General features: G+C 34.7%; 1 protein-coding gene across 1 annotated transcript in view; it reads right to left on the bottom strand.

Moving 5' to 3' along the window:
* The window catches only part of LOC114326108 (uncharacterized), a 28,380-nt gene extending 6,896 nt beyond the window's left edge, over positions 1 to 21,484 (bottom strand). The window contains exons 1-2 of the mRNA XM_028274339.2: positions 21,326 to 21,484; positions 17,064 to 17,410 (exon numbers count right to left, since the gene is read on the bottom strand). Coding sequence (XP_028130140.2) covers positions 17,064 to 17,410; positions 21,326 to 21,388 — 410 coding nt within the window. The 5' untranslated portion in view covers positions 21,389 to 21,484. The remainder of the gene's footprint in view (positions 1 to 17,063; positions 17,411 to 21,325) is intronic.
* Positions 21,485 to 27,609: the final 6,125 nt, after the last annotated feature.

The following is a 27,609-nucleotide window of genomic DNA, read 5'->3' as shown; positions in this document are numbered from 1 at the left end:
TGCCCTTTTTCCTTGTTAATATTTCTGGTACTTGATCTTCTTTGCTATTAACTTTGTGTTGGCTTGTGTACAGCAATTTGTAGAAGTCTTCAACTATTTTAAGGGTTTCCCCTCTGTTGGTTGTAAGATGACCATTTCTATCTTTAATCTTTATTATCTACCTTGTCCCCGTTCTTAGTCTTCTTCTCAATAATTTCATACTTCTATTGTTCTCAATGGTAGGTTCGATTTGTTCTTGGTTGTATTTTCGAGTGTCTTGTCTAATAGCTTTGGATATTTCTTCATTTAATTTTTGTAGTTCGTTAGCTTTAGTTTATGTGTCGCTTTTCATTTCTCTTCTTTTCTGCATTAGTTGCCTGGTATTTTGGCTGATCTTCTCTTTTTTTTGAGTTGTAGGACAGAATTTGTTTTGACTTTCCAGTAAGGCATTTGTTAATTTATTATTTAAGTCGTTTATATTAGGTTTGTTCTAGCAAACAGTCAAACTAGTCAGAAACCGTCAGCAAACAGTTGGTCAGTGAGAGAACATAATGCAGTCACCAGTGTTACCTCCTCTACTCGCGCTGGTCCGCTATTCGCTGATGGTTTCAAACCGTTTGAAACTGATGCTAGAACAAACCTAATACTTTCTGCTTCAGGACTGCTAAGTATGTCTGAAATACATTGCTGAAAACTATCTACATCTGATGGTTTCATCCATGGTTTTGATTTGTTCTTCTTTCTAAGCATCTTATACCTCTCCTTCTTTAAGCTTATTTCTATTTTACCTCGTACCATTCTATGATCGCTACTGGTAACAAATCTGTTTAGAACCGTAATGTCTTTAACTGTGTCTTTTTTGTCAGTGATAATAAAATCTATTTCGTTTTGAGTTTTTCCATCAGGACTTTAAAGTTAATTTTATCTAACAATAAAACACTGAAAACAAACACTGAAAACTTTTGTTTTCAACATTTCCACAAAATTTATTATAATTTATCGTCACTACAGCTGTTTTGGCAGCGTGCCTTTCGCAAGTAATGTATCTCTACGCTTTATATTGGCTTTAAATGAATAGTTGAGGAGAGGAGAGCTATTTGTCCCAAATTGGCCATTTACAATTATATCAGTATTTTTTATTTTATCAGAACAAAAATATCGGAGAGGACCACAAAAAATCAAATGGTGGCTGCTGAAAGATGAGAAAGAAGGTCTATTCAGGAGAAGAATAGTAGGAAAAATATGTCGGAACATGAAAGGAAGCCCTAATACAATTTGGAGAAAAATGGCCAGTAGTATTAGAGAGACTGCTATTGAAATACTTGGGAAAACGTCAGGAAAAAAGTTTGAGGATAAAGAGACTTGGTGGTGGTCAAACGAAGTACAAGGAAAAATAAAAGAGAAGAGAAAATTATATAAAAAGTGGCAAGAAACCAGATCCGACACAGATCTTCAAAACTATATGGTGGCGAAAAAGGAAGCGAAAGTAGCAGTAGCAAAAGCCAAAGCAGAAGCGTATTCAAACCTATATGATCAACTTGATACCAGGGAAGGCGAAACGAAGATATATAAAATAGCCAAACAGAGAGCAAGGAAAGCAAAAGATTTTAATCAGATTAGATGTATCCGAGATGAAAATAATAAAATACTAGTTCACGAAAGGGAAGTCAAAAAGAGATGGAGAAAGTACTTTGACAGCTTATTAAATGAAGAATTTGACAGACAGCCTGTAGAGTCAACGGAGACAGTAGCAGCAATGGTCACCAAAATAACCAACGAGGAAGTGGCTCAAGCGCTTCAAAAAATAAAGAAAGGAAAAGCGGTAGGACCAGATGATATTCCTGGGGAAGTATGGAGAGCATTGGGAGAGACAGGAACAAGGTGGCTAGCAGGTCTATTTAATAGAATTATGGAAGTCGGACAAATGCCAGACGAATGGAGAAGCAGTATACTGGTACCTGTTTACAAAAACAAGGGAGATATACAACAATGTACAAACTACAGGGCTATAAAACTGCTTAGCCACACCATGAAAATATGGGAAAGAGTAATTGACAGACGGATACGTGAAGAGACCGAAATATCCGAGAATCAATTTGGCTTTATGCAGGGTAGATCAACAACAGATGCAATTTTCATTATAAGGCAGTTGATGGAAAAATACAGGAGTAAAGAAACAAACGCTCATATGGTATTCATTGATCTTGAGAAAGCATATGATAGAGTTCCTCGAGAGATTCTGTGGTGGGCACTCAATAAGAAAGGAGTCCCTGGTGAATATGTAAAGATGGTGAGGGATATGTATGAGGGAGTAACGACTAGTGTTAGGACAGGTGTGGGAGAGACTGATAAATTTCATGTGAAAGTAGGATTGCACCAAGGCTCTGTGCTTAGTCCGTATTTATTCTCATTAGTTTTGGACCAGATAACAGCGAAACTACAGGGTAACATTCCATGGTGCTTAATGTATGCTGATGATGTCGTGTTAGTAGGAAATAGTGAAAGAGACTTAGAACAAAAACTGGAACAGTGGAGACAAGCTCTGGAGGAAAAAGGTTTAAAACTTAGTAGGACAAAAACAGAGTATTTGGAATGTTCATTTAAAGATGGAGCTACTACAAATAAAATGGTATCTTTGGATGGTGAAATGATTGTGAAAAGCAATAGTTTTAAGTACCTAGGATCGGTATTACAGAGTAATGGAGAAATAGATGGAGATGCATGCAGTAGAATTAGGGCTGGATGGATGAAGTGGAAAGAAGCGAGTGGTGTGTTGTGTGACAGAAAAATTCCAATGAAGCTGAAGGGAAAATTCTATAAAACAGCCATAAGACCGGCTATGATGTACGGAACTGAATGTTGGGCAGTGAAAAAGAAAGAGGAACAACGAATGCATGTGGCGGAAATGAGAATGCTTAGATGGATGAGTGGAGTGACAAAGAAGGATAAAATTAGAAATGAGTATATTAGGGGAAGTCTAGGTGTGGCACCAAATGATGCCAAAATGAGAGAGCATAGGTTAAGATGGTTCGGTCATGTTCAACGTCGAGACGTTAATCACCCAATACGAAGAATAGCTGAAGTGCAGATTCCTGGAAGGAGTAGGAGAGGAAGACCAAAGAAGACCTGGGGGGAGGCGATAAGGCAGGACATGTTGGTAAAGGGGATTAACATTGATATGACCCAAGACAGAATTGTGTGGAGAAATGCAATTAGGGAAGCCGACCCCGCATAGGGATAAGGCAAAGAGAATGATGATGATGATCAGTATTTTTTATTTTATTAATTTCCATATATTCTAAGAAATAAAGGCCTTTATTTTGAATATTGAGAATTTAAAATTGGTCATTAAAAGAATTAATATCATCTATAAGGGTGTATTTGCGTATGTAGAATCTGTTTTTCTAATGTTGAAAGCCCGTTTATGTTCTGCTATACGTTTGTTAAAAGTTCTACCAATTTGTCCGATGTAAGTTTTTGGGCAGTCATCACATAATAAGCTTGTTTACACAGCTGTTTAAGTGCTCTCTTCTTTTGTCTCTTGTTGCATTTATTTACTTAAGTGATTGTTTGTTCTGAAAGCTGTTGTTATTTTTCTTTTTTATGCCTTTGGTTATTTTTGTTGATAAAAAACGAAATGAAAAATAAAATAGAAATTATTCTTAACGCTCATATGCACAAGGCTTATTAATTCTACTCTCTGAACGAGACCAGAAACTGCTTAGATATAAAATATTACGCGTATATTTTACATTCATTGAAAATACTGTCTATATATTTTTTATTTAGCTATTTTACATACATGAAATTGTATAGTAAAAAGAAAAAACGAAGATTTAAAATACGAATTCATTTTTTATAAAAAAAAATGAAAGTAGTCCCAAGTGTGTTTGTTTGTTAATCAAAATATTTTATTGGTTCTTTAATTTCACTTTCATTAAATATCGAAATTATGAAATAACCATTTTAATAAATTGCTTCCATATTTTTTCTGAAGTCCTTTGATAAAATGTGTTTTTTACTTTGTATTGACAACAAAAATAATAACAACATAACGTATTTTATTACGTTATTATACAGGTAATTCTTAACCGGTACTGAGATCAAATTGTGGGTAATTCCCAATAAAGATAGTAAATGTAAATAATATTAAATGCCACTTGCGAACGATGCAATGTTAAATATACAAATAAAATGTTTTATGAATAGTAGGTACCTAACAAATACGAGTTACAGCATGCATCACAATACATTGAGTGAAAAGAAAGTTTCTGTGGATTGGTTCTTGCAGTACTCTGGTTTCTCTCTCTCTTTCTCTATCTCCCTGTCTCTCTCTCTCTCTTTCTATTTCTTCCTTTTTATCTCTCTCTTTCTATTTCTTTCTTTCTATCGTTCTCTCTCTTTTTTTTCTCTCTATCTCTTTCTCTTCCCCTCTCTTGTAGTTATATCATTCCTGCTGTAGTATTGGTCGCTTATGCGATTCTTTGCCAAAAGTATAAGGTTGCTGACTTGGTCAGGTAAACGCATCTTCTTTCTTGTTTATTCTATGACAGTTTCTTCCATTCTCTTCTATTTCTTGCTCTTTGTTTTTGACTTTACCCCATCTTAGTCCAACTTTTTCTCTGTAGTCAGTACTCTGATTCAGTATTTTATAAACGTATATAGCATTACTTTCCTTTCTCTTTCGCTTCTTCTTATGGGCTTTTGAAATATTCTTCTGGGCTTTTCCTACTTTTTTTAGTAGCTTTACCACTAGTCTTGGGAGACAGTGCAAACACAAACGAGCGTTTACTCTTTGAATGTCAAAGAGAAACTAATTATTTAAAGTAAATCGTTTTTGAATCACTTCATAATGGATGTCTTGAATTTGAAACAGATTGAAGTGTTAATGAGCAGATAGTACCAGTTACTCAAACAATATCTACGCGAAGAATAAACCATGTCCATTGCTTCCTCAGCAAGGATAGCCGCGAGGAACGGTGCATTATACTCCATATCATCATTATTAACCCTCGTACTACCAACCTTTTAGTAGAAACAGCGAGGGAGGGAAACCAAGGAGGGTCAATAAATGTCCACACATAAATTAATCAAAAACGTGCTTCTTTATTTAAACTAATTTAAAAATAACACTTTTATATTATTCCTAGACGTTAATGGAACAATTAAAAGATACGAATTTATAATTTACCCGGAGTCATCGGCTTCAGTTGAATTGGCACCATCGTAGGATACAGAAACATTTTTGACTTCTTGCTGTGCTTACCGCATACATACTTGCATCTTGAACAAACTATGGTTGTTTTTGCCCACTTATTGGCCTTTTTTCTTTTAGATTTTGCTAATTTGACACATGAATGATATCGTCCCTTTCCATTTTGCGATGGTGTTGAAGGTATTCAAGGGGATTATTTATTGTCCACTGTCAAGTTTTTATAAAAGTATGAGGAAGTAAATTAAATTATAGAAATGCTAATTATGCCATCTAATAGGGCAGTAGTACGCCGACAACTACTAATTATTTGATATTTTTAGGAACAAAGGTATTTAGAAAATCGGATGTAATGCAATGTTGTGGATACTTTTTAACCCTCCTTGGTCCTTCTAGAATTAAGATCTAAGCTAATAAAAGGACAATCTAAATTATTTGCCAAGTTATTACATATGGAGGTAAGATATGGACTCTACATCAGCAGGCACTAAATAAACTACTGGTATTTGAAAGGAAGGTTCTGAGCATGATATTTGGCCCCCAAAGAGATACATTGACAGGAGTGAGAGAGAAGACGCCGTAATGCTGAATTAGTGACACTGTGTGGTACGTATTGAAAACCAGATGATATTCCTGGGGAAGTATGGAGAGCATTGGGAGAGACAGGAACAAGGTGGCTAGCAGGTCTATTTAATAGAATTATGGAAGTTGGACAAATGCCAGACGAATGGAGAAGCAGTATACTAGTACCTGTCTACAAAAACAAGGGAGATATACAACAATGTACAAACTACAGTGCTATAAAACTGCTTAGCCACACCACGAAAATATTGAGTAATTGATAGACGGATACGTGAAGAGACCGAAATATCCGAGAATCAATTTGGCTTTATGCAGGGCAGATCAACAACAGATGCAATTTTCATTATAAGGCAGTTGATGGAAAAATACAGGAGTAAAGAAACAAACGCTCATATGGTATTCATTGATCTTGAGAAAGCATATGATAGAGTTTCTCGAGAGATTCTGTGGTGGCCACTCAATAAAAAAGGAGTCCCTAGTGAATATGTAAAGATTGTGAGGAATATGTATGAGGGAGTAACGACTAGTGTTAGGACAGGTGTGGGAGAGACTGATAAATTTCATGTGAAAGTAGGATTGCACCAAGGCTCTGTGCTTAGTCCGTATTTATTCTCATTACTTTTGGACCAGATAACAGCGAAACTACATGGTAACATTCCATGGTGCTTAATGTATGCTGATGATGTCGTGTTAGTAGGAAATAGTGAAAGAGACTTAGAGCAAAAACTGAAACAGTGGAGACAAGCTCTGGAGGAAAAAGTTTAAAACTTAGTAGGACAAAGATAGAGTATTTGCAATTTTCATTTAAAGATGGAGTTACTACAAATAAAATGGTATTTTTGGATGGTGAGCTGATTGGAAAAAATAATAGTTTTAAGTAACTGGGATCGGTATTACAGAGTAATGGAGAAATAGATGGAAATGCGTGCAGTAGAATTAGGGTTGGAAGGATGAAGTGGAAGGAAGCGAGTGGTGTGCTGTGTGACAGGAAAATTCCAATGAAGTTGGAGGAAAAACTCCATAAAACAGCCATAAGACCGGCTGTGATGTACGGAACTGAATGTTGGGCAATGAAAAAGAAAGAGGAACAACAAATGCATGTGGCGGAAATGAGAATGCTTAGATGAATGAGTGGAGTGACAAAAAAGGATAAAATTTAAAATGAGTATATTAGGAAAAGACTAGATGTGGCACCAATTGATGCCAAAATGAGAGAGCATAGGTTGAAATGGTTTGGTCATGTTCAACGTCGAAACGCTAATCACCCAATACGAAGAATAGCTGAAGTGCAGATTCCTGGAAGAAGTAGGAGAGGAAGACCAAAGAAGACGTGGGGGGACGATTAGGCAGGACATGTTGGTAAAGGGGATTAATATTGATATGACCCAAGATAGAATTGTGTGGAGAAATGCAATTAGGGAAGCCGATCCCGTATAGGGATAAGGCAAAGAGAATGATGATGTGTGGTATTGAAAACATTGTCAGACATATAAAAGCTAACCAGATAAGAGTGGCAGGTCATGTGGTAAGATCAGAGGAAAGCAGTGTCTTTTGAGAGACCAGACGGTAGATCAGTAGTCCATCCCAAAAAAAAAAGAAAAAGAGGAAGGATGCTGTTGAAGCCGATTTATCTAGGATTGAGATACAACAATGAGAAATGGAAGCGCAAGATCATAGAAGATGCAGGGCTATAGTGGAGAGGTGAAGACTCACCCCGAGTTGTAAAGCCAGTCAAGAAGAAGAAGGATAAGAAGAGGTGGCATCCCCCAGGGTAACAGTACTCTACGGCAGTGTGTCAACTTTGAAGTTTAGGTTAAGTATGTCAAATGTCGGTACAAAATGGTCATTGACTTGACTAAAAAAGAAAAAAGATTCTATCATGTGTGAACGTAAAGACAAAGAAAACTAAAATAGAATGTAGCGCTTCATAATAATTAACAAAAACCATCAAGCATCTTAATTATTGGATTGGTATGTTTTGAGTGGACCATGTTCTTCTCAAGTGTTGTTTCGTTAAGATTATTTCTATTTCCTCTGGTAATTTAATTGAAGTGAAACGATTCATTTCTATGCGAATTAATGAGCCGAAAACTAATATTATAATATATTACAAATTTCTAATTGGCGATTCGAGAAAAGTTTTAGGTATAGTTTTAATAATGATGAATTGATTTTTTAAATTCATACGTACATACTTGCTTCTATGTCGTTTTAATTTTATCAGGTTTGTAAAAATAAATCATCACCGAAAACTCTCACTAGATTCGAGCAGATGTTTCACACGCCAGTCTTTTCATTAAATTTAATAAAAAAACAAATAGCTATTACACAAATCTGAGACTTATATTATTGGGACCGTGCAAGTTCGGCAAAGCGACCCCTATTTCTACGCTCTGTACTATTATTCGCACTTTTAATTATATTGGCCAATTATATTAGTCCTGGTTACTGGATAATTGTCAAGGCCATAGTCCAAAAAAATAATAAGAAGAAAAAATAAGATTCAGATTATGTTATGAAAACATCAACAATTGTATGTAGTAAATAAAATTAGTTATTAAAATGCAGTACTGCAAGCAAAATACAATTAATTAAATTTAGCTTTATATAATAATTGCATATCATATCAATATTGTGGAGCAATATATAATTTTTCTGCTTCATTGACAGAAGGTATGAAATATACGTCAATTTGACAATTTCAATTGACAATATGAATTATTTAAGATAGTTGCAATATTTCTCCGCGACTCGCGCAGGGTCGTTCCTCGTTTCCCTTTCCAAGTACTTGCACACCGCGAATAAAGAAGACTTATGTATGACAGAGTTCGTTTTCTATGTACTCGTCCGTCTTATAGAGGGAAACAATTTGTTGGTTTGATAAAAATTCGAACTAATAAATTCAAACTTAAATTCATGGATTTTAGCCATTGTCAAAATGGTTAAAGTCATGACACATTGACAAGTCATGACATGTTAATGCAAAGTGGGTCTTTTTTCGCGAATTTTTTCCTTCAACTGGTTTTAAAGATTACAATCAGGGCCGGATTTAAGGGGTGGCAGACTGGGCAGCTGCCCGGGGCTCCCACATTCCTGGGGCCCCTACAAAGCCCCAAAGTTAAAAAAAATAGCACATTATTCACATATAATAATTTTTGTCAATCAATTAACTGTGATAATTCGTTACATGGAAGGTTTCACTCCTGTTGAAAGGTTTCTCATATTTTGCCAAATCACGGTCATAAAGCAGAAGATATATTTAATTCTCTAATGGCATTCTTGCAAGAAGATGATATCGATTTGAAAAAGTACAGGGGACAGTACTACGACAACGTGTCAGTTATGAGTGGAAAATATAATGGTGTTCAGGCTAAAATAAGATAACATAATAGCTTGGCGTTGTGGATTCCGTGTGCCGCCCACTCTCTAAATTTAGTTGCAAAAGCTGCAGCTAAGTGTTGTCCTGTTGCCATAGCATTCTTTGATTTATTGAAAGGACAATATGAACTATATTATGTATTGTTTACTTCCTTTGCATATAGATACAACGTGTTAATCGAATGTTTAAAAGCGGCGTCTTTAAGCGAGAACAACGCCGACCTCGGCAGAAATTGTTACTAGAAGAGTAAATACTACTAGACGGTTATCTAGAAGTGACGCCGCAAAATCACTAGTTAAAGGTTTATCAGATTAAAGGAGCATTATCCAAAATTTTTGGATAACCAAACAGCGGAGGTAAAAAGAAGGGTCAGATTGGCCTGGGCAGGATTTGTAAAATTAAAATGGGTCCTAAAGAATAAAAAAATACAAGAATACTTAAAAAAAAGAGTGTTTGACCAGTGCATACTCCCAATTCTCACATACGCATGCCAAACATGGACCTTGACCAAGGCAAACATGGATAAAATAATGAAGACACAAAGAGCCATGGAGAGAGCAATGTTAGGAGTAAAATTGACAGACAAAAAGCAAAACAACTGGGTCAGAAATAGAACAAAAGTCAAAGACGCAGGCCAACATATAGCCAGGCTAAAGTGGAGCTTCGCAGGTCATAACGCTAGACAAACGGACAATAGGTGGAATAGCACGATACAACAATGGAGACCATGGACAGGAAAGAGAGCAAGAGGACGACCCCAGATGAGATGGGGAGACGACATTAAAAAGATAGGAGGAACGCACTGGAAACAGAAAGCACCAAACAGAAGCGAATGGAGGAAACTGGGGGAAACCTATGTTGAAAATTGGACGAATTAAAGGGCAAAAGAAGAAGAAGATCCAAAATTTTAGAAGACGATGAGCAACAATTTGAAACTCGTAGCCGTGCAAATGGTTTTTATAATCAAATGTGTTATGTGTTTACTGGAAACAGGAATATGTATTTGCAATATTTTGGAATGAAAACATAGAGAGGACAAACAGCACAAGTCGTATTCTCCAAGATGCTAATATTGACCTTAATTCAGGAGTGGTGACACTTAGATCACTTAAAGATTTTTTTTCTTTTAAGGAATATTTCAGAAACTGAAATGACAACATCTGAGAAATTTAGGAATCAAAAATTTTATCGTTATTATAGATCACTTCATCATTTAAGCCAGAGGCTGTCTGCATATGAAACATTATTTAGAAAACTTAACTCCCAATGAAATTGGAGCTCACTCATTAAATGTGACCGACATTTATAGCAATGATTTAGATGGAAACCTAGGTGGGGTTTACCCCTTTAGATGAATTTTCAATGCATCTAAAGGGGAAATCGGCTCATCAAATATAAGTAAAGAACTTCAAATGTGCCGACTGCTAAGAGAAAAGAATGTGAATGATGCGTTGTGGTGACACTTCGTTTTTATTTAGTTCTGATTCTAGCTAACTATAGTGGAGAGAGATCATTCTCAAAATTTAAGTTAATTAAAAATCGACTTCGGTCTATGATGGGCTAAGAGCGTTTGAATCATCTCTCTATAAGGACCATTGAACACGATGTCTTAAAGCAACTAGACATGTCCGACATAATCAAGGAATTTTCAATTAAAAAATCTCGAAAAGTACCCGGACTTTAACCATAGGTATACAGTGCGTCCATAAAATAACGCATAAATTCGTTATTTCGTAAACCGGCGACTTTAAGGAAAAATTCCGAAACAGGTCGATTTTTATTTTTAAATTACGATTTTTTGCCATATATATCATCCTCGTGACGTCATCCATCTGGGCGTGATGACGTAATCGATGATTTTTTTTAAATGGGAACAGGGTTCATGTGATAGCTCATTTGAAAGGGTATTTAATTCTCTATCCAATAATATAAACATTAACATAGTTATTTATACAGGGTGTTCAAAAAACATGTTTTTAATTAAAATAAGTGACACAAAAAGAAGAATATATGTAATTTAGTTTAAATCAAAATGCATTTTACTAAGAAAAAAAATGTATTTGACAAATAAACATTGATTTTCGTTTAAACGAAATGTTCAAACTACCAAGAGACAGGTGGGTGGCAGCTTCAACATTGAATTTAAGCGAAAAACAATATTTATTTGCCAAACAAAATTTTTTTTCCTGTTTTCTGACAACAGTAAAACGTATGTTAAATTAAATAAATTGCATACATTCTTTTTTTTTGTCTTAATTATTTTAATTAAAAAAATGTTTTTTTGAACACTTTGTATAAATAAATATGTTAATGTTTATATTAGTGAATAGAGAATTGAATACCCTTTCAAATGAGCTATCATATGACCCCCATTCTCATTTAAAAAAATCATCGATTACGTCATCATGCCCAGATGGATGACGTCACTAGTATGATATATATGCCAAAAAATCGGAATTTAAAAATAAAAATCGACCTGTTTCGGGATTTTTCCTTAATATCTCCAGTTTACGAAATAATGAATTTATGCGTTACTTTATGGACGCACTGTATTTTACTATGTTTATTTTGAATATTTTACTGTAACAAGATAAAGCTTTTGTATTTTTTTATTATTTAAAAATATATTTATAAAAGTAGATCAATATATATTTTTTAATTTCTAAAAGGGAAAACCCTGTAGTTGGCTGTATACCATAGTTATAACAACATTGTTTTAATGGTAGAAGGTATGGGCACACAACAATTCTGCCCAGGGGCCCCCCACTGCATTAAATCCGGCTCTGATTACAATATTCTTTAGAATCTATTGTTTTACCAGTTTGCAAGTAATTCACAAAAAAAAATTCTTTCGCTTCCCAAAAAACTTACGTTAACACTTTCTTATAGTCGATTTATAGACACGGACTCGTTTTGAAGCCAAAGAACCAGGTTCACACTACTCTTTAGCCTCTTGCTTTGATTCAGGATGATGGTGATAGACCGAAGTCTCATCCATTGTGATGAATCGTGAATCGACAAACAAAATCCGCTTTATTCTTTCGAAAACGCTCTAAATATTGCTGAGAAAGTCGCATTTGAATGTGTTTTTGTTCCATTTATTAACGAATGTGGTACCCATTGTGAACACAGTTTTTTAAAACCCAATATTTCAGCCAAAATATTGCTTACACTACCCAATGAGATACCTAGGGTTAAATCTATCTCAGTCACTGGATGAATCTCCAATACGATAACCGTTATTTTTTCTACGATTTCTGGTGTTGTTGCAGTTTTTGGACATCCTTGACGTAGATCGTCTTCAAGGCTTGTACGGTACGACCACGTTTAAATTCAGCCACTCACCTTTCTACTGTACTAATTGAAGGCGAAGAGTCCTTATACACGTTCAACATTCGTTCATAAATTTACTTTGCTTTTAAACTTTCCAAAAATAAAAATTCAATCACTTCACTACCTTTAAACCTTCCAAAAATAAACATTCAATCACTGCACTACCACTATAGGTATTTGATTTTTTCCATTGGTAAAAAGACTAGCACGTCGATACTAAATAGCTTTTAAAGAAAATAAACAAATAATCATACAAACGAAGGATGGAAAGGCACCGGGACTTGATGAAATTCCTGCAAAACTGCTAAAGCTATTAGATGCAGAACAAATAAAAATAATAGCTGAAATATTTAATGACATATACAGAGTGTAACAAAAATACAGGTCATAAATTAAATCATATATTCGGGGACCAAAATAGTTCGAATGAACCTAACTTACCTTAGTACAAATATGCACATAAAAAAAAGAATGTGTGTGTACTTTGTACGTACGTAAGAAGTTATACTTCTATTATATGATTTCTTAAAAATAAATATACTTTAAATAGTTTGTTTTAATTTTTTTAAACACCAAACTAATTTTGTGTTTACCGCTTTCAAAAAAATAAAAAAAAAAGTATAGGATTGCTCCGGATTCGAACTCAAGACCTCTCGATCTCTGGCCGAATGCTATACCAAATACGCTACGAGGACTGTGTATGTATTGGTTCGGACATACCTAATGACAATTACCTAATGACACGGTAACAAACAGACAAGGTGAAGTATAATAAATATACAATAAAATGTTTTAATAATACTCATCTTACTCCTGAGGAAGACAAATCCAAAGACACAAAAATTATAATAAATATATTTACTAAAAACACTAATATATTCTTTTCGCACCTTTTCTTGCACTGATATATTTATATACTTCGTCTAATTTACTAACCGTTGCACGTCATCTGCGTCATAGCCTGTGACGTCGCATGATACCTACACGAAATATTTGGCGGTAGGTGTGTTCTTTTTTAGAATCATTTTGCCGAGTACACTGGAATTACAGCCACTAGGCATATTTTATTATATACACGTAGAAATAATATTTAAAGATTTCTATTAATGTTAACCTAAAGAAATACACAATAATATGTTTCATTTAATTTGTATAAATGGATTATAAAGCGTTTTTATGAAGCACATTTGTTCGGAATACACTGCAAATGTAATCGAACGAAGGTGACATTTTAGAATAAATTGGTAACATTTATTTGACAGTTGCGGTGATGACACTTCATATTTGTTTATATTCTTTACTATAAGTAGTTATCTGTTTTATTATATTTACTGTTTTTATTATTTACTTTACTATAAAAGGATCCTCTACTATAAAAATATAAATTTCACCTAATTTTATCACGACTTGGAATAATCCAGGTATCTGACAACTTTTTTAGCTGTTATTGTAGACATATACAAAGAAACCTATCGACTTCTCCCAAGAGTTCGGAGCCGTTTTTTAATAATTATTAACAATGCAGTGCAAAAACGCTTGCACTACAAATCTTAAAAGATTATAACTTAATTCTTGTTCTCTATTTCTTAAGTTTTTATTTATTTACATTGAATATTAATTTGTTTTGTTGTATAATCCACGTTTACAATAATTATGTGATCTATTTGATTTAAAATGGATTCAGGATTTTTTTATGCTTTGGCAACTATGTCAACTTAGATCTCTGGCATAGATAATGAAGTGCAACGGTAAGTAAATTAGACAGACTGTACATAACTTGAAAGATTTAGCAACTAAATGTCATACTGTCTGTGTGCGCATGCGCGCAGTATTATGAAATTTTACTCTCAATCGCGCCTAAAGAAGTATAACTTCAAAAAGTTACAGCCCTTTGGAGTTACAAAATGAAAATCGATTTTTTCGAATGTATCGAAAACTATTATAGAGATTTTCTATTTATTAGAGATTTATTAGAGATGTGGCATTCTTATGGCAGGAACATATTAAAGAAAAATTATAGTGAAATTTGTGCACCCCATAAAAATTGTATGGGGGTTTTGTTCCCTTAACCCCCCCCCCCCCCCCAACTTTTGTGTACGTCTCAATTAAATTATTATTGTGGTACCATTAGTTAAATTCAATATTCTTAAAACTTTTTTGCCTCTTAGTATTTTTTCGATAAGGCAGTTTTTATCGAGTTGAGGCTTATTTTTTAATATGTTTACATACAATTTTTATGAGGGTTATGTTCTTTTAAACCCCCCAAATGTTTGTGTACGTTCCAATTAAAATATTACTGCGGTGCCATTAGTTAAACATAGTGTTTTTAAAACTTTTTTGCATCTTTGTATTTTTCGAGAAGGCACCTTTTATCGAGATGTGGCTTCTTTTTTCATATGGTTCAAAATATACCTATAAATGTAAATCATACATAAATTTTCATATTATTATGCTCCATAATCGCACTTAACCATATACAAATATGTGGTGGATTTGACAAATTCAAAATATCTTGATAAAAACTGACTTTTCGAAAAAGTACTAAGAGCCAAAAAAGTGTTAAAAACATGGTGTTTAACTAATGGTACTACAATAATAATTTAATTGGAACGTACACAAAAGTTTGGGGGGGAGGGGGGGTTAAAGGAACAAAACCCCCATAAAATTTTTATGGGGTGTCCAAATTTCACTATAATTTTTTCTTAAGATGCTACTGCCAGAAGAATACCACATGTCCATTTTCAATAAAAATAATCTAATAGTTTTCGATATATTTGAAAAAATCGATTTTCATTTTGTAACTTCAAAGGGTTGTAACTTTTTTTATATGCACATTTGTACTGAGGTAAGTTAGGTTCAACCAAACTATTTATGGAATATGTGATTAAATTTATGACCTGTATTTTTGTTACACCCTGTATAATGCATTAAAAATACCAGCAGAGTGGCTCAAATCTGAGCTCGTACCATTGCAAAAAAAACCAGGAGGAAAAATTTGTGAAGACTATAGCACCATAAGCCTAATGAGTCATCTGCTAAAGCTGTTTTCAAAAATCAACCACAAAAGAATTTACCGACAATGCGAAGAACAAATTGCGCCCAATCAATTTGGATTTGTGAACGCCGTTGGTACGAGGGAGGCTTTATTTAGCGTGCAGGTGTTGTTTCAGAAATGTAGAGATGTCAGCTGTGATGTTTTTGCATGCCTGATTGACTACAAGAAGGCTTTCGATAGAGTCAGGCATGGACAAATGATGGAAGTGCTGAAGAGGACAGGGATTGACGGAAGAAATCTAAATAATAGCTAACCTGTATTGGAATCAATCAGTTGTGCTCCGAATAAATGGAGAATATACAGATAAGGTCAAAATCTCAAGGAGGGTGAGACAGGGGTGCATAATTTCACCGCTGATATTCAATATGTACTCGGAGGCTCTGAGTCAGAGCACATTTTTGACGAGGCTTTAAAAGATATTGATGAAGGCATCTCAATATATGGAGTCAAGCTTAGTAACCTGTGGTATGCAGATAATACAATAGTGTTTTCCAATACCATAGAAGGGCTGCAAAACTTAATGAACAAAATAAGGGAAACAAGTAGAACATATGGACTGGATATAAACACAAGCAAAACCAAGCTAATGATCATCAGTAAGGAAAACATAACTTCAGCAAATCTGCATATGGACCAAATGAGAATTGAACGCGTCTCACAATACAACTACTTAGAAACTATAATCAATGAGTTGTCGGACAATACCCAAGAGATTAGATATCGCATCGGAAAGGCAAAAAGTACATTCTTGACTATGAGCTCCGTGTTCAAGAGCCATAACCTCACCCTATAAATACAAATAAGGCTCCTTAAATGTTATATGTACTCAGTGCTTCTATACGGAGTAGAAACGTGGACATTGAAAGCGGAAACTCTATCGAAACTTCAAGCTTCTGAGCTATGGTTGTACAGACACCCATGAAGAAGTACTATGGAGGATAACCACAACCGCAGATTTGGTCAACATCGTAAAGGGCCGTAAGCTACAGTACTTGGGACATATAATGAGAAATCAAGGCAGATACGAGTTGCTCCAATGCATTTTGCAAGGTAAAATTGAAGAAAAGAGACCCGCCCAGGTCGAAGAAGAATCTCCTGGCTTGCTAACCTGAGAGCATGGTATAGAAAGACCTCAAGACAACTATTCCGTACAGCAACCAACGAAATCATCATAGCCAGAATGATCGCCAACGTTCGGAACGGACAGGCACCCTAAAAAGAAAAAGCAAAAGAATGAATTGACAGATTGAAATGAAGCTTCACATGCCATTATATGAAGAATGTACCAATATAACAAAAAAATTAAACTATTAGCAAAGCCCTCTCTTATCAAACGTTAAAACTTACTGAACTTATTGAAAAATCTTTGCGCCAACCTCCACCCAATCGCCGCTCCGGCGAACCACAGTATAAATGAACGGTCCCCGATCGAAAACATGGGTATTGCAGTGAATAATGAAGAATGGATTGAGTTTGAAATGAAAATTTTAAAAATAAAATAAATTGTTCATCACATAACTTACATGCAAGTCTCGTATGTGATAATCTGCTGAAAATCTTCGACATTTACAATAAACTTCCTGTTCTTCTTAATATCGAAAGCCACTTTCGGTGTCATCGATATCTTCTTCGTTCTACACATGTTTTCTTCAACTTCTGGAGCTCTTAGAAGATCACTGGTAAAGTCAAATGCTGGCGCGATCACAGATCCTGCCAGGTACCCGAATTGTTTTTTGTTTCTTTTTAGCAGTCTTTTTATTGCAAGCTTCGGATATGCCGTGGAATTCGTACAAAGTTGGTTGAGGTCACATGCAGTCTTTTTGGGGATGAATCGTCGTTTTGTTAGTGGGGCTGGTTTTTGTGTTTTCGTCTAAAACAAAAAAAAATAAATCTAAAGGACAAAGTAAGTTATCAATCGAAATAGCACAGAAAACGACAATAAATATCGTTCCCATACCAACAAATTGACAACAGGTGGAATACTTTCTTTGGTTACACCTCCTGAGATTTTCAAAAATTATAAATCATACAGGATGCCGAGGAAATTAAGAAGAGAGAATTTTAAATAATTCACAACTCATCTGCTCAGCGTGGTAAAAGTTCCAACAAGAAAGATTCCTTAATACTCCTACAAAAGAGTAAATGAATTAAAAATGTATAAACATTTTCAATTTATTTGCAACACGAAAATGCAGCAGCTGCATAATGCTCTGGTTAAATCGGAGAGTGCAGGAAGAGTCTATACCGGTTTCGGAGGTCTTTTCCCCCTCACCAGTAGTCCCATATCTTCTTCTCTCCGATTTCCCAGGCATCACACTTTGGGCCTTTCCGAATTACAAAGAAAGAAATGTCACGGATGAACTAGATGATTTATAAATTTTGAAAATCTCAGGAGATGTAACCAAAGAGAGAATTCCACCTGTTGTCAATCTGGTGGTATGGGAACGATATTTATTGTCGTTTTCTGTGCTACTTCGATTGATAACTTACTTTGTTTTTCGGCAGATGGCTCTAGTTCATCCCAAATTGTGATGCCTGAGGAAATCGGAGAGAAGAGGATATGGGACTACTGATGAGGGGGAAAAGACCTCCGAAACCGGTATATACTCTTCCTGCGCTCTCCGATTTAACCAGAGCATTATGCAGCTGCCGCATTTTCGTGTTGCAAAGAAATTGAAAATGTTATTTGAAAAACTTTGTTGGATACTTAAGAACCACAAAATACTCCAATACTTGAGAAGCAAAATGTTCAACCAGTGCATTCTTCCTATCATGACATACGGATGTCAAACGTAGACCTTAACCCAGACAAAAATAAATAAACTAGCCACAATAGAAACGATAATGTAAAGAGCAATGTTAGATATATGATAGTCAGATAAAAAGAGGAATGAGTGGATAAGATCAAAAATAAAAATCGAGGATATCACAACAAAAATAGGAAAACTAAAATGATGCTTCGCAGGCCACACTGCTAGAGAAAAAGGCCAGCCGTTGGAACGCCAAAATATATACAAAGAAGCTTACACAGGTAAACGAACAAGAGGAAGGCCAGAGATGAGATGGGTAGATGATATTAAAAGAATAGCCGGAAAAAATTGGAAGTATGTTTCTCAGGATAGAGGCTGATGGAAGGAGTTGAGAGAGGTCTATGTCATGTCAAAGAATGGACGATAGAAGGCTATAAGAAAAAGTAAAATATCTAAAAATAACAACTATATCAAAAATATAAATATTTTAACATCACCCACAAGAAAAACAATAAAAGAAATAGAACTAAGGTTTACAACAGTAAAAAAATAGAAGGCATCATCACCTAAATATTAAAAAACTCAAAAACAACGATACAAGAGAAACATACACAGAAGAAATAGACAATAAATTCTCTGATATGGTAACCGTGGATAACTTGGACTACAATAAAAGAATAATTTAATTATGTGAATAACACTACTCTTCTCCAAAAGAAAACAAAACAAAAAACAATATTGGAGATGATAGATATAGAACAACGCAACTAGTGTAAGTTCAGGAATGACCAAGTAGGGTATCGAAATATAGGTACACAGCAAAATTCGTAAAGAAATTCTAGCGGCGAAGAAGATCTGCGGATAACTATACTTTACACCGAAGTTGAAAACCCATATACACCCGGCGACAGCTTCAATCTCTACAAGAAAATTCAGGAAATTGCTGGTATCTTCAACAAAAAATAAGTCACCTATTATACGTAATGACCAAAATGAACTAATAATAGACACTCACGATATACTTCATCATCATCAATGGTGCTACAGCCCTATAAAAGAGCCTCAACCTTCCCAAGTTTATTACGCCAGTCAGTTTTATCCATTGCCAACCGTTGCCAGTTTGCTGCGCCTATTTTTCTCAAGATATACTTAATACTTGGAAAATGTCCACAACTAATAACTTGCTCAACGATCATAGAACATAAAAACCACCACAACTGGGAGACCATTCGAATGGCCCAAGTAATTTGAAAGCTGACAATGTAAATGCTATCGGAGTATTACAAAGTAACAAAGCCCTATGGCCAGATAATATGTATGCAGAAGTAATCAAGTTACTTAATGAAGAAAACCTATACATTTTGATAAAGCTACTTAACGATGTCTACGATACGGGCCAGATTCGAAAAGATTGGCTTTGCTCTACATTTATCGCCGTATCCAAAACACCACGTGCGAAATTCTGCAAAGACACTGGTAAATAAGCTTAACAAAGAATACAAAAATAAGCACAGCCATTTGAAATGTGAAGTTACAAAAGAATGCTTAGAATAGTACATACACAGAAGAAAAGCAACACGAAGCTATTGCGAGAAATTGGCATAGAATAGGTACGAAATAATACACACAATAAAAATATCTGTATAAGGGGACAGTGATATTATGAAATGCCAATAGAGGGAAAGATGGTACACCGTCAAAATAGCTCCGTCGAAAAAGCTCCGACAAAATAGACCCGACGTAATATTCCGCACACAAAACAGCTCCGACAAAATAGCCTGCAGACAAAATAGCCACGGAATAATAGCTCGTCCACAAAATAGCCCCGACAAAATAGTCCCGACAATAAAGCTCCCTTCAGAATTCATCATGAAATAATCCCTTAAAAATACATTTTTCCGGAAATGGTAATTATCCTCTATCCAGATGTTTATCTTAAGCAAATTAAATAAAGGAAAAAACAAGGAAAAAAAATTCCTGGTTTTTCCTCGTAATTTACTATGGAATCACTAACACGCGAATTTTACTGCCACTATTATGTCTGGTTGTATTTTTGACGGATCACATGCTGATTTTTTTGTGACCGATATTCTTCAGTTAAAGTTGATTTCATATAATCGAATGAACTATATTTCAATAAAGTCGTCCCTGGAACGCAACTCATAAATATTGGCAATGTCATTATTTAGTCTTCTACTTTAAAATGTATAATATATTATGTCTGAATTGCCGATATCAATGAGTCAACTTACATTTAATTATTAGAAGAATTTTTTTACTAAGTAACAACATATTTGTTTAATGTATTAATATTTTGTATTTTGACAACGACGTCCGAAGTGGAAGTTAAAATAATTTTTTTAAGTCCTATTTCCCAATTAGAATAGTGATTTAAAATAAATGGTACTCCGTTAAAAGGTAAAACTTTTTTTGGGGGTGTTTTCGCCGGGGCTGTTTTAGCCGGGACTGTCTTGACCGGGGCTATTTTGTTTACGGGCTATTTTGTCGAGGCTATTTTGTATCCGGGCTATTTTGACGGGGATTTTTTGACGGGGCTGTTTTGACCGGGCCATTTTGACGGGTCACGGGGAAAGATAATAGGAGGAAGGACTATAGGAAGAAGGAGAGTGTCATGGTTGAACTAAAGGTAGTGATGATATCTAACATCCGATGGCAAGACGGCAGTTAAAGAAGAAGAAGGATACCTAAAGGAAGTAAAAACAGAATATGGTCCCAAAATAAATGAATTGACACTAATGGAGTTGGAAAATTGATAGGATTCTGAGAAGATAAAAACAGAAACATATCTACAAGCCATTTAAGGTGATAAATACGTATACACTATATTATAAATATCGCGTTATCAGCGTATTATCAATAACTGGATGCAATTCGCACAAGACATATACAGATGGAAAGAGCTGAGAGAGACCTAAATCCAGTAGTGGGCGCGTACAGGTTGATGGTGAATATACTGTATTGTATATGTAAGTAAAAAATGTTGATAAAAAACTAATATTCTAAATAGTACTTACGGAAATCACAAGAACCAGAAGGAAGGAAAGCGTTATACAAAAAGTCGTAATGTTAAGATACATTTTCGTCGGATGTTCGTTCGATACTGATTTTATTTTGTACTTTTAGGAAGTTGTACTTGAAAATCTGCTCATTTCCTGAACAAAACCGCGAGTAGGTTAGTAATCACACTAATATTTATATTAGCCACTTTGTTTTAACTGTAGGCCAGGTGCCCAGATATATCTCAAGCGGATCTTCAGTTTTTGACGGCAGTGAAAACTTACAAATACACTTCTCCAAGAAATTAACGAACCACCCTAAATAATGGGCAATTTTTGATGTCTGGGAGTTTATAAGCCTGTTGTCCGATTTAAGTGATATTTTTAATATGTTAAAGCCTTAATCTTTAACAATATCGCTGTAATAATATTGTTGCTAGACAGGTAAGTGTCATTGTATACCGGGTGTACAAATTAAACTGTAATGTTTTCTCAAAGTTCACGTGACTCTGTGGAATATTCTAGCATTTATAAAATACTGAAATTAAATCCCAACTATAGCCTTATGTTTTCTTAACATTTTGTTTTTTGATTCATTTGCTTATGTTGGATAATAAAAAAGTTGGTAGACAAGGCGGAAACGGCGGGTTCGTTGGGAAAAATATTCCCATGAGATATTTTTGCATAGTCACATTCGTGAAACATCCCAGAATAAGGTTCAAGAAGTCGCCCACGAGAAAAGTGGGCCAATTTTTTTTTAACAATTTTTTTTTAATCAAATTGCAAAAATCAATATGTTGGCCCGGACTAATTTTTTTTAGGTTTTTTGGGCCATTCTGGACAAAAAAGGTCTCTTACAATTTTTCTCTAAAGTTGATCTTTTTCGAGTTATAAGCAAGTTAAAATTTGAAAAACGCGAAAATGGCCATTTTTAAGGCTTAATAACTCGGTCAAAAATTATTATTTTGAAAGTCAGAAAGTGACTAAATCAAAGTTTAAAGTCGCCGTTACATGATCCTGAAGAAATCTGTGTCATTAATTTACTACTAAGCTGTTATTTTTAATTAATAACAATGAGTGGTTGTATCCTATTGACGCTGCTGTAAATGTGAGTGCGAGTAAGATGCACAATTGGACTGCTGGAATAGCTTCTCTCTCGCACTCAGCATTTACAGCCCCGCACACGTGCATGGCGCTTATTATTATTACTTAAAAATAACAGCTTAGTAATAAAATAATGACAAAAATTTCTTCAGGATCTTGTAGGAAACTTTGATTTAGTCATATATTGACTTTCATAATAATAACTTTTAACCGAGTTATTAAGCCTTGAAAATCGCCATTTTTCGTTTTTTTCAATTTTAAATTGCTTATAAGTCGAAAACGATCAACTTTAGAGAAAAATTATAAGAGACCTTTTTTGTCCAGAATGGTCCAAAAAATTAAAGAAAAAATTGTTCGGTCCAAAAATATTGATTCTTGCAATTTGATTAAAAAAAAATTGTTAAAAAAAAATTGGCCCACTTTTCACTTGGGCGACTTCTTGAACCTTATTCTGGGATATCTCACGAATGTGATTATGCAAAAAAATCTCATGGGAATATTTTTCCCTTCGAACCCGCCATTTTCGCCTTGTCTATGGGTACTTTAACAACTAGCCTTGTTTTTGTCAATAGAGAGTGTTTTTAAGTAAGTATGGCAAACTTGAAATGGTAATTCTGCATTAAAAAATAATGAAAGTTTGCTTTATAAGCGTACCTATACCCGCAAATGCTTCGTTTCCGAGATATGGGGTGTAGAAATTTTTCTTACAAACTGACGATTTATTTATTTCTCTAAAACCGGTTAAGATATGCCAATGAAATTTGGTGAATTTTAAGAGGTAGGTATTGCGATAGTATTTTTTGATACACAATTACGAATTTAATATTCACCATTGGCTAGCATACGGATAATATCACCTTTATGTGCGCCAATGGTGAATATAAAATTCTTAATTGTATATCAAAAAATGCGAAATGACTACCTCCTAAAACTCACAAAATTTCATTTCAGTATCTCAACCGGTTTTAGAGCAATAAATAAATCGTCAGTTTATAACAAAAACTTCAACATCTCGTATCTTGGAAACGAAGCATTTGCGGACATAGGTTTATAAAGAAAACTGTCACTATTTTTACATGCGGAATTACCCCTTAAAGTTTGTCATACTTATTTAAAACACCCTGTATTGATGAAAAACATGGCTAGTAGTTGTTAAAGTACCTAACGTTTTTATTATCCAACGTAAGCGAATGAATCAAAATACAGAATGTTATAAAAACATGATATGTCTGGATCCCGCTTATAAAAAAAAAGTTGATTAATAGCAATCTGCAAATTTGGTAATAACTTAAGGGTGTCTAGTCAAATAAACTTTGATATATGGGAACACTGGAACAGGGGCGGTTTTAATTGTGAAACAGGTTAAAAATTTGGAACGATCAGACCACGAAAACAGCACATTTATTTTGTCCGACAGAATAGACTTATACTCTCCGAACAGAGATTAAACTCTCATGTAAAAATCAGACTGCTATTTATCACCTGTCATAATTCCTGTCATTTGACACATTCTACATGTTCCACTCATTAAAACGCCCGTTTGGTGATAAATAGCAGTCTGATTTTTCCATAAGAGTTTTTGCATGAGTCAAGAAAACTCAGAAAATACTCATTCCGAGTTTCGACCAACCCTGTATACTAAAATTAAAAATTTAGCTATACCTACTACATAATAGTTTTTAACAATAGTAGGCTATAGACTATATTAAAAATCGGCCTAGACTCTAGACTATAAAAAAAGGCTTAGAAAGGACTAAAAAAGGCCTAAAAAAGTAGACTATATTAAAAATCATTTGAACATAAATAGAGTTTTTGATGTGAAACTACTACAATTCTACAGGGTGTGAAAATTGCTACTAAATTAATAAAAAAAACGTAATTAACTTTTAAACTACCCCGTATAACATTACAAAACCTGATATTTTAAGAAGGAAGACATCGAGGAGAATTCAAAAATGTAAAAATATACAGGGTATCCTATTTTAAAAAACGAAATTATAAGCAACTTCCAGTATAACAGTTGAGTTTCAATAAACTCTTGCTACATTTCCTTGGTATTTTTCACCACCAAATCACTGACGTCAATATTGTTTAAAATATGACGAATATCTTGTACATTGTCTAAAACGGTAATTTGCAATTGCTAGTTACAATTTGTGGTAAACATATTTGTGGTAAAACCACGTATTTCCTTGTAAAGGTGCACCAGAAATTCTATTTCCTATAAAAAAAGTGTTGTTTTTATCATTCAGAAATAGCCGTCTATTAATATAATATTAAATTATTTTTCTGTAAGAATATGCACAAAAAGATTTTTGTGTGGTTTATTTTCTTCCTTTTTGTAGTTCTTTTTCTTTAGGTGCCGTGTGTATAGATATTCAGATGTTGGCCGACATCATGTTTACAATTTCCTGAAACATTCTATCGGCAGCTGCGCGAAATAATTATTCTACCTTGAGACCACACCATTGTCTAATATTACGCAACCATGAAAGCTTCTTTCGACCAATCCATCTCTTCCCCTCCACTTTTCCTTGTGTTATAAGACGAAGATGGTATTTAGGAACTCTTCTCATGTACGGCTGAAGTATTACGTTTTTCACTTCTTTCTCCTCTTTCTCCACATGTTGGAATAGCGTTTGGACACAGAACTCTAAAAATGTCAGCCCCAAGGAGGAGCGATTCTTTAACAGGCCTCTGCTTCCTATCGCAAGTCAAAGCAAATTATGGAATTTTTCAAAAATAAGAAGATTAATGTTTTAGATTGGCCCGGTACTTCGGCAGACCTCAACCCCATTGAAAATTTATGGGCCATTTGCAAAGCTAGACTGGACAAAATCGACTTTACTACAAAAATAAAAACTGTCAGAAACTTGTAGAATCTATCCAAAAGGGATAAAAGTAGTAATTGCAGCCAAAGAGGGACCTATTTTCTACTGAATGATGTAAGTTTACCTTTATAATTTTGTTAAAATATAATTTGTTTCTAAATAAACCGATTTTTCATTAAAACAGCCTATGATTCCATTAATTCGCACCGTACTGTATGTTGAATAGTGTGGTTGACAGGCAAGCGCCTTGTCGCACTCCTGTTTCTATTGCAATTGATTTTCTGCTATCTTCTTCTGTTGTTACCTTAGCTCGAGATCCATCCATAATCCTTTTTGTTAATCTGATTATTAATCTGAGTCTACGAAGAAGGTGTGGAGTTCTATGTTGTGTTCGTGAAATTTTTAAATTTTTTGTGTACTTATGTGGATCGCATCTGTAGTGGGATTAGCCTTCTCTGAATCCTTGCTGGTAGTCCTCAATTTTTTTCTATGTGAATGGGTGAGTTTTTGTCTGTAGAGGGTTGTTAGAATTTTATATGATGTACTAAGTAGAGTTATTCCTCTATAGTTGTGATGTTGTTGTGATAGTCTGTTACTTCCCTTTTCTTAAATATTTCTATAATTCTGCCTTCTTTCAAATCCTCGGGTATTTCTCCTTTTTCCCATAGTGTAACTAGTAGGTTTAATATGCTTGTTAATAATTTTTCCCCTCCGTTTTTAATTAGTTCGTTTGGAATTTTATCTGAGCGAGGTGTTTTTTTTTGGTTTCATTTTTTGAATGATGTCTAAATATTCATCATATGTTTCTATCCCTATTTCATTATCTCTCATGAGTCTCATGTCTTCCATTGCGTATTCTTCCTCTTCAAAGCCTTCTTTTCATCTACACTCGGGTGCAAAAAAGTCGATCCACTGACAATTTGGTCATTTTTGATGTCTCGAATTTCCCAAACCTGTTGTCCGATTTAAGTGATTTTTTTACCATGTTATAACCTCATTCATTAACAATATCGCTGTAATAATATTGTTGCTAGACAGGTAAACTGTCATTGTATATCGGGTGTACGAATCAAACTGTGTTTTTCTTTCTCAAAGTTAGCATCACCCTGTGGACTATTCTAGCATTTATAAAATACTGAAATTAAAAACCAACTATAGTCTCAGGTTTTCTTAACATTTTGTCTTTCGATTCATTCGCTTATGTTAGATAATAAAAAAGTTAAGTACTTTAACAACTGGCCATGTTCGTCATAAGTACAGGGCGTTTCTAAATAAGTGCGACAAACTTAAAGGGGCAATTTTACATGAGAAAATAATGACAATTTGCTTTATAATCATATATCCTCAAACACTTCGTTTTCGAGATACGGGATGTTCAATTTTTTCTTGCAGACTGATGATTTATTTATTGCTTTAAAACCGGTTGAGATATGCAAATGAAATTTGGTGGGTTTTAAGACGTAGTTTTTGCACATTTTTTACATACAATTAAGAATTTAATATTCACCATTAGCGCGCAAACGGGTATTAGGACCGATCATATTACCCGTATGCACTCCAAGCAGTGGCGTAGCTAGGGTGGGGCGGAGGGGGCGGTCCGCCCCGGGTGTCACCCTTTCGGGGGTGACACCCAAGAGACCAACTATCACTCCATCTTTTAGATGGTCTTTTCGGGGTCTTGAACCGGGTTGGTATTATAAGAGCAAAAAACAAAAAGGCCATTTTCGTTGGATGTATTGATCATTTAATTAGTTTATGTTGCCAGCACTCTTTTGCACAAAATTCATCTTGTGTAACATTTTTCGGAACCGTAGAGGCAATTTTTTTTCTGCTTCCACTAGCTCCTTGGAAGTGCTTATTAAACAAAGCAAAGAATCTATTAAACAACTTTCCACAACGCGCTGGAGTGCTCACTATGCTGCAGTTAAAGTATTGACAGAACATTTTGATTGTTGTTGCTTCAAATGAGGATTTATGTCATCATTTCTTTTGGAATGATGTACTAAGAGAAATAATTTTTTGTCAGATTGAATTGTAAAGTAAAGCATAACCTTTGATCAATCAGCGACCAGAATAGGGGCGCTTTGTATTTATACTGAAGAGAAACGTGGTCATAATCTAGATGAAGCAATAGAATGTGCCGCGAAAAAATATGAGGACGACGACATTCCCATCGAAAAACGAATTCGACGTAAATAAGGAATGGATGGTGAGTTAGCTACCGATACAGGACTCACATTTCGAGCCGAACTTCAAAAAGATATGTTAGAATGTTTTGACCTATTCAATGTTGAACTCGAAACCAGATCAATGTCCATTCATGGACTTTGATCTTGTGTCTTGCTTTGCTTTTGACGAACAGTGAAC

The sequence above is a fragment of the Diabrotica virgifera genome, chromosome 9, assembly GCF_917563875.1.
Source record: "Diabrotica virgifera virgifera chromosome 9, PGI_DIABVI_V3a".
In the NCBI taxonomy this organism is placed as follows: Eukaryota; Metazoa; Arthropoda; class Insecta; order Coleoptera; family Chrysomelidae; genus Diabrotica; species Diabrotica virgifera.
Note: the sequence above shows the minus strand (reverse complement) of the source record. Positions and strands in the feature narration are given on the sequence as shown.